Below are 8,353 nucleotides of genomic sequence, written 5' to 3'. Positions count from 1 at the left end.
AGCGTAGAGCTGCCACCCAGGCAAAAGAAAAATACAAGTGTATCACGTTATAAGGTGAAAGGTTTATTGTTCTAACAAGATACTTTTCCTGTTTGTACAATATACTATCATGTTTGTACAATATACTTTTCACGTTTGAACAACATAATATCACGTTATTACAATATACATAATTATCACGTTCGTACAATATAGGATCACGTTCGTACAATATAGGATCACGTTCGTACAATATAAATATTATATTGTACGAACGTGATAATTATGTATATTGTAATAACGTGATATTATGTTGTTCAAACGTGAAAAGTATATTGTACAAACATGATAGTATATTGTACAAACAGGAAAAGTATCTTGTTAGAACAATAAACCTTTCACCTTATAACGTGATACACTTGTATTTTTCTTTTGCCTGGGTGGCAGCTCTACGCTTCCGTAAATTTTAAATTTTTTATAAACTTCCGGTTGGACGTAAGATCTGCCTTGGCCAAGCGTTGTAGCCAAGGAGACCGAGCTTCTATTAAAAAAACAAAACAAAAAAAACTTTATTTATAGCAAGGACCGATATTAACATAAACTGCCTAAATACATTTAAAGTACAAGAAAACCGAAAACAAATCATTGGGGGATACATAATAGCAAAACACCATTTTTTAAGTTAAAGATAATAAATACAGTTTTACAAACAGTCTTGAATATTATGTAGGACTTCTACATTTAATTTGAGCAAAAACAAATTGAAACTAGTTAAAATACATATTAGAAGAGGAAATAAGATAAAAGAAAGGATGCGCAGCTGGCCTGAAAGATCGACGTCAGGGCTGAAAAAGAAAAAAAAAGGAATCTTGGTTGTCACGGCAACGTTGTGTATGATTGAGCGCGTGCCAAATGAGCGTGAAAATAGTTATAAGTAGGAGTACCTATAGCTAACTTTTCTTCACTGGAAAACAATGGGAAGGGTGAAACAGCGAGCTATTTCAGTCAGGGGAGGCCTGAAGTACTAAAGCGGAGAGCGATGTCAAGTCATAACCTGCCACCGGTGCGCCATTTGCCACACTGTACCAGAGTAGGGCGGCTAGAGAAGCCTTGCTCGCTACGACGCTTACCGGCTAACCCTGAACAGCGGCTCCCGCTACCTGTTATCAAGCCAGCGGGCAGAGCAGCGGCAGAGACGTCCTGTCAGAGCGGCAGCACGGACCTCCGGGTTGCTTCACTGCAAAGAAACGTCCAGTTCCTACAAGAACAGCACAAGGAAACACTGAAGAAGCTCCACGCAGAGATAGAGAACCTCAGACGGGAGAATAAAGGTGAAGAAACAGTGCATTCATAACTCTTGTATGTGTAAGTTAATTATTTGTAAAAGCATAGAAGTCAGTGACAGCAGTCCTGCCATAGGTCTTTTTAAAAGCAGTAAAAGCAGAATGCTTTGTGGAATGAATGAAGTAAGCAAAAGTAAGTTTTCACATGCCTTTAATTAATGCTGTAATTTGGCCTTTCTGAGATTTTTTAATAGTGGATAGTTAGACAGATAGAGCACTCAATTATTCCCTGTGGGGAATTTTGAAGGGTTGTGGCATTCAAGAAACCACCCTATTTCATGGCTCACAAAGTCAAATAATTATCTAAAGAATTCACAGAGTCTGTGACTCCTGTCTCCTGACAAGGTGCGGCAAGACAAGGTCAGGCTAGGTATGGTGGACGCATGGCAACTCCAGGGTTTAGTTTTAATGATTTCTCAGTGGGAGGTGGGCAGATATCCGGTGTCACTTTGCAGAGCGAGCCGCATGCTGTTCCATATAACAACATGTCACCACCCACCAGGAGACTCCCCAGTCATTCGTCGTTGCATCCTTGCTGCAGCAAGGCCTGTTTTGACTCATGGGTTGCTTACTGGTTGTTTAAGCCCACCTGCAGTGTACAGTACATTAAAGTTCTGTTGTTATGGATGTTGCAGAGTTGAAGTATAAGGTGATAATGGAGCCTCCTAAGTCAAGTAGAAAAGGTAACATGTTTAAGCACATGTAATGACTTATTAGGTTTTCATTTAGGTGAATTTCAATGTGCCACCTAAACTTAATGTCTGATCCTTCTTCTTCTACGAGTTGCACACAGTCGACAAAACTGTAGACCACCCACTCAGGGCAGTCAAGCCCATACTGGACTGTACATGGAGGAGCCACTGCAGGACACGAGACTCTTGCAGGACCAGGCTCTCGGGTGAGTGGTGGGCCTTTTTCAGCTACTTATCTAGCTCAGTATTTACAAGGTGTGGTTATATTTCATAAATGATCTTAGCTCCCCCCCCCCCCCTTTTTTTTTTTTCAAAGCTATGCACACAAGAACTGATGGATAAATTAGATTCAGATGCAGTAATATGGATATGATGGCACAACAGCCATTCATTAATAACTTACTAAGCAGATACTCAGATAAGCTCAGATAACAGGCTACTGTAAGGCAACCATCAAAAGCAGGAGAACACTAATTCAAGCTCTGTGTTTTAATCACTTTACAGAAAAACAAGATGTCAGCTGTCTCATATTAGGTAGTGATGTAGGTGCACAAGTATTATAGTGCATGTTAAATTAACACTATAAAACAGCATGAGGATATGAACGTGAAGCATGTAAAGAAGCAAAAGCCAGTATGTAATTAGTTATTTGTTGGTCTGGTCTGCAGTCTGAGCACTTTGATTTCTGGAATATGTGCCTTTTTACATGTCTATAAACTTCTTGACCTGTTAGTACCAGGTTGGCTTTTGATCTGGTGACTGTGGAGGCCATTTGAGTACAGGAATCCACTGTCAGGTTCAAGAAAGCAGTTTCAAATGATCTGAGCTTTGAGACATCATGAATTATCCTGCTGGAAGCAAAGTGGGCTAGTGAATTGAACCTAGTCCCCTGTCTGTGAGGGGGTGGGGGTGGGGGGAGTTAACAACCAGGTATTCTCAACCTAAACTGCCTTATACATGTTATACATCGCCCTCAATGACATTATCTCATTGACTTGCAGTAGCATTGGAGCAAGCACTGAAATTCTGGATTCAGCCAGGCAGGACCATGGCACGGAGGCCAATGGGCGCCTCATCACTTCACTGCAGCCTCTCCGAATTCACAGCAGTTCCTCCCAGCCCCCACGGGCCCCCACACTACAGGAGTGTGAGATCATCATCCGACAGCTATATAATGCTAACAGCTTACAGTCTCAGGAGGTAAGTGCCTGAAGGGCAACGCTTAGCTATTCAGTGTTTTAGTAGCTCTGTTTGTTGTGGCTTTTAAAATAGTTACTTAAAGTACAACCCTGTGTCATCTAGATCGTGCGTGTGAAAGCACTGCTCAGAGACATCGTTTCAAACAAGAAAATCACCCCAGAAAACTACATCATGGCTAAGGCCTACCTTTCAGATGGAACTCGGTGAAGTGGCATTATCATTTTCATCATCAGCGACATACAAAAGCCTTCAAAGCAGCAAAATTATGATAACAGTTTCTAATTTTCTTTGTGTGTTTCAGCGGGTCTTTAGAAGAAAACAAATTACCAAAACTTGGCCTTCAGTCATTCCCAGAAAAACAGTATGTAATTTTGTCTGATTTTGTATTCTGTCACAGTGCACAAAACAGATTCCTCAAAGCCCTGTTGTGCTAATTTTCACAAAACTTGGTTGCATAATAGCCCAGAGCTGCCTTTTGCAAGAGAGATCGAGGTTTCTGAGTCAAAAAGAAAAAAAAGCCAAGCATGTTAGTCACCCAGAGTTAAATCCACATATCATTTCCCAGGTGTGGAACATCTCAGTCTGGGGTTGTCTTCCCTGCCCTCAAACAGAGCCTTGGCTACAACATTGCAGATAGACAGAAGAGGTCCCGTGCTGTGCAGAGAGACCGTTTGAGAAGGGCTGTTCAGTGACAGGAACACAAATACCAGAGCATATTTCTGTGGTATATAATGAAATAAAGCATTTCTGATTGATGATGTTTTATGATGTCATAAAGTTGAGCAGGATAGAGTGGTCGCAGCAGGAATCGCACAACACTTAGTCAATGACGGCCCAGTTGGATTACCTCTTCCAGTAAGCCTTGCCAGTGTGAAGCAGCATGCCGTACGGAAGCGCCTCCCTTAAGTGGAATGCAACCATCATTAACACACCTGTGTGCTTCCTGTCATGGCATGTCAAAATGTCTGCTGCTCGGGAAAAAAACCCCTATACAGACACGTCACGTTTATTGACAATTATTGCTCATAATGATGTGTAAGATGGACAGATAACACAAATAATGCTCTATAAGGCCTGGATTTTTTTAGTTTTTCTACATAGCAGAAGGACTGATTTCAGCTTTTCACTGGGAATTTTTTTTTTTCAACCATTGAGTTTCAGGACATTTGTGGCTTGTTGTCACTTCACAAAAAAGCAAGCATAAAAGCACACTTTGTTTTTCATAAAGCCACTTTTTTTTGTCATTCAGTGTGCTAAAGAGCAGTTTAATGATTTTTACTGGCCAAGCATTAGTATTTAATCATTTACAATTTGAGTTTAAGCATAAGGATGAAAGGGTATAAATGTCCTCTGCACAAGACAGTGCTGTTCTTTTAAATTTTTCCCTTTGCGCCTGACTCTTCGGGATACTGTTCCTTTTAGTGGACCAATCGTGTGGAGAGTTATTTGCATGCTGAGTGTCGTATTTGAGATATAATGACACAAAATAGGCAACAGGTGATCCTGCCTTAAATAAATGTCCTATTGTTATGTTAGCACTGGTTTCTAAGGTCATACACCACTGCAAACACTGGATTTGTCAGTTTAAGAGAAGTGAAATGTCACTTAGGTTTTGATCGCTGAAGATTTGCCAAAGTGCGCAGTTTACGGCGATAATTAGATATATTAAGAAATGTATTTAAAGCTTTGATTTCTTTGTTTATGTGGAGCATTACTTGTGTTTAATTAAGCCCAACTGCGGTCCTCTTTACATGGTTTATGAGTCATTTTGTGCTTCACAGGCTGCGATCCCTTTATTCCTTCTCTCTAGAAGAACCCTCACAGGCTCCTTTAGTTGCTGATTCATGCATAACATCTATATTGGACATGTATTTATAGTATAAACACTGCATGAAGTTGAAACAGAATAAAATAAACAAGCCGTGGTGTGCCTTTTTATTGAACTTGCTTGTCATATGAATGCTGCGCTGAAAACAAGGAAGTTAAAATAACCAAAAGGAGAATTGGCCACTCGACAGGCCTGGCTACAGCAACGTTGTCAGTTCTGCTAAATTAGGCCGTGGTCTTGTATTAACTCTTCACTAACTGAATGAAAAAATAATTAGTGAGAACAAAAAAGTTTAGAAAGTTAAGGTAAGACTATGAGCATGCAGTTGTCACAGGTAATGTTATGTGATATTGTAAGAAACAAGAGAAAAGTGTGGTTTCTTAAAGTTTTAGAAATGCTATGAGGAAGTGGCTTGTTTAAAAACATGTGAACCAAAGCAACAACAAACTGAAACATGAGGAAGTAATGAAGTGGGTGAAAATTCTTTGTCTGAAGCCTTTATTGTGAACCTGGTGTACCTGTAGAAATCTAGAAGTATTTAAAGATATCTATGGATATCTATCTATCTGTCCATTTAGTAGCATGTAAACAGGTTTCCCTTTACACCTTTACAGAAACCTGACTGGATATTCTAGGAAACCAGGCTGAGAGGTGAAAGGTGACTCATGCCATGGAGGCTGTAACAGTGAGTCGCTCATCTATATAAACCCTTACACTGGTCTAAAAATGCACTGACACTTTAACAGCAGCATCTCGTGCCATAATTACCAGTGTACTGCTTGTCTGTTGTCAGTCTTCACATCAAAGCATGCTCAACTTTGAATTGAATGCCGGTGACAACGATCAGGAACGTGATAGGATGTTAAAATAAAATATAGGAGAGGCTAAGTATTTCAGAAGTGAAGGCTGGGAGGGGGTTCGCCACACTTCCAGAGACTGCATGGATAGAGGATACAGAGATTTTATAATATATGGTAAAAACTTAAGAGGATCTTGTTCCTGTATGTCTGTATGTGTGACCCTGGGCAGGATTTGTCAAGGTAAACTCTGTGTTTGTGTTCTGGCACATGAGAGCAAGGTTGCAACTGTGCTCAGGAGCTTTAGTATCTATAATTTATTCAAAATTAAAATAAAATAAGAAGCTTTTTTTAAGCAAGGTTTAGTCTCAGAGAAACTGACCTTTCCGACACAGGTCTAATCCTGCATCGTGTAATCATCCTCTTCAAAACTTGATTTAAATTATAATTAACTGCAGTTTGCATCACTACACTGGAATTCCTTTAACTTTCTCACAGGATACATAGTTAGGCACAAGCAGTAGATGGTTTGTAAAATGTGTAGGTTTCTTATGAAGTCTTAAGTGTTAGTGGTGTGAATGAATCGGGGGGAAGGGGCATTTATTTGCAGACTAATAGCTTACACACAATCTGACTCCCTGAAATTAAACTGTGGCGATGCTCTCTGCAGTGTCTTAGTGTATTTTTCGGCTGCAGAAGACGCAACGTCTTCTGCAGCCGAAAAATAAGCTGGGTGGAGAGGGGGCCTCTCGGGCCATAATTACTTTTCTTTTTGTTTCGCCTGCGCAAAGAACAAGATCACAGGTTTTGTTCACTAGTTCCTTGTGTAGCAACTCATCAACCACCGATTAGGTCAAGGGTGGTTGTGTCATCTGTGCATTTAATCTTCAGACTGCAGGGCATCGAGACTGAGCTAAAAGAAGCAGCCATTCAAGGTTACTGTGTTGATGTGAGTTTAACAGAGGTCAAACGTTTTATAAGCTATTGCAAAACCAGTTACAGATGGGGTTTTGGGTTGAAGAACCAGCTTTTCTAGGCTTTTCTGCATGTGTGCTGACCTGAAGTTATTATCCATTTTAGTATGGTGGGTTTTTGTAGCAGCTGGTACTTCAAAAGAGCACTTGAAGGACTGTGGAACTGCTGTTAGGTAGTCAAAATGTCACGTTTCATTACGTTTGGACCTGTAGTATCGCTTAACCTTAACCTGCCACACAGACAGACAACAAAATCTATTGATAATGGGATGATGGCAGACATTGCATTTTGCGTACATCCACTAGATGGTGATGTTTGTGAAGAAACCTTCAGTGTGCATCTACATACAAGGTTAGACAGCAGGTCAGATAAAGGTACTGTATGTCTCACCCTGCAAAATCCCACAAAACCCATCACTTAAATGAAAAGTTGCCCTAGTTTTAAATGCATCAAAGCATGAGGTTGAAGCCAATATAAGCCTTTTTACCCATAATTCGAAGTAAACTAGTCTGTTTTTGTTTCTCTTTTCAATTAGTTGCAGCACTGCATCTTTGTGGAAATGTGGGAGTTGGCAGGCTTAAGCCATTAAGTCTCGGTGGGTGCAAATCTATTAACATTCAGACAGTGTTTCAGTGATGAGAGCTGTTCTGTGCCAGCTGTAGCCTCATGAGGCACGGCCACTGAAAGCTCAGTCACCACAGGGACAGAGCTTCTTTACAGATCCTGCTTTTATCACTGAGCAAAACTTATTCTGCTTGGCTGAATGGCTTGCCGCACTCTGCTTGTGTTCTCAGATGCATTCTTTCTCTTATATTGTATTCTTCTTCTTCAGAGACACTGCCCCTTGCATTTAAATGCGCGCTCTCTCTGCAGCATATTCTGTTTTGGATTGGGTCATTTTGGGTGAGCTCCAAATCGATTTTTCACAGTTCTTTGCCAGATAATACTTATTATCGAATGAATGAAGGGGAAGTTAAATAACACCAGGAAATGAAAATAGGAAATAAGTACAATTTTATACTGGTGGTATGAATAAGTTGTTGACTGAGCAAATATACTGTACCTATGAGCTGCGGTTATGTGGCTAAAAAAGTATATTAAAAACACACGAGCTGACCACTGACTTAAAGGCACAGAACACAAAAAGATCCGAGACAATCATTAAACACAGTACTAGCATAAGAACACGTTGTTCGGCAGACATCTAACTTTTTTTTATTCAGAATTATAGCTTATTCTATCTGTGAATCATTTGATAGAGTAATGTTTCTATTTGTAGAAAAAAAGCTCAATCATGATGCTTCTCTTCACACACCTACATAACTACCTGTCAAAAGCACATATATTGGCACTTTCTACTCCACAATACTTCAAAGCTGCAATAGATTGCAAAAAATATGCTCCAGTGTTGTACGGTAAAAGTAGTAGTTAAATTAGCCTAGATTTAACAGAACCAGCTATGACTGTGAAACACTGCCTACACATATTTCCAATTAAGAATCAACTAATGACAGTGTGGGCATTTAAACTGAAATAACA

At 40.0% G+C, this 8,353-nt stretch overlaps 1 protein-coding gene across 3 annotated transcripts; it reads left to right on the top strand.

Moving 5' to 3' along the window:
- The first annotated feature begins 629 nt into the window (after nt 1-629).
- Nucleotides 630-5,131, top strand: ccdc74b (coiled-coil domain containing 74B). Of its 3 annotated transcripts, none has more exons than XM_082542235.1 (7): nt 630-1,310; nt 1,958-2,012; nt 2,116-2,220; nt 3,016-3,214; nt 3,317-3,417; nt 3,516-3,575; nt 3,780-5,131. In XM_082542235.1, the coding sequence occupies exons 1-7, from the start codon at nt 1,019-1,021 to the stop codon at nt 3,904-3,906; spliced, it is 939 nt and encodes a 312-aa protein (XP_082398361.1). In that variant the 5' UTR covers nt 630-1,018; the 3' UTR covers nt 3,907-5,131. The 3 variants fall into 3 exon arrangements, with proteins under 3 accessions (XP_082398361.1, XP_082398360.1, XP_082398359.1); XM_082542234.1 differs by having other exon boundaries at nt 632-1,310; nt 1,958-2,005; nt 2,106-2,220; nt 3,019-3,214; XM_082542233.1 differs by having other exon boundaries at nt 651-1,310; nt 1,958-2,005; nt 2,106-2,220.
- Nucleotides 5,132-8,353: the final 3,222 nt, after the last annotated feature.

This window comes from Aulonocara stuartgranti (genome assembly GCF_965226115.1).
Source record: "Aulonocara stuartgranti genome assembly, chromosome: 7".
In the NCBI taxonomy this organism is placed as follows: domain Eukaryota; kingdom Metazoa; phylum Chordata; class Actinopteri; order Cichliformes; family Cichlidae; genus Aulonocara; species Aulonocara stuartgranti.
Note: the sequence above shows the minus strand (reverse complement) of the source record. Positions and strands in the feature narration are given on the sequence as shown.

Excerpts from the sequence above, each read along its gene's own strand:
- ccdc74b (XM_082542233.1), top strand. The coding sequence starts at position 1,019 with ATGTCAAGTCATAACCTGCCACCGGTGCGCCATTTGCCACACTGTACC. Across the intron at positions 2,006-2,105 it reads TCCTAAGTCAAGTAGAAAAG|TTGCACACAGTCGACAAAAC; the intron begins GTAACATGTTTA and ends TTCTTCTACGAG. Across the intron at positions 3,418-3,515 it reads TACCTTTCAGATGGAACTCG|CGGGTCTTTAGAAGAAAACA; the intron begins GTGAAGTGGCAT and ends TGTGTGTTTCAG.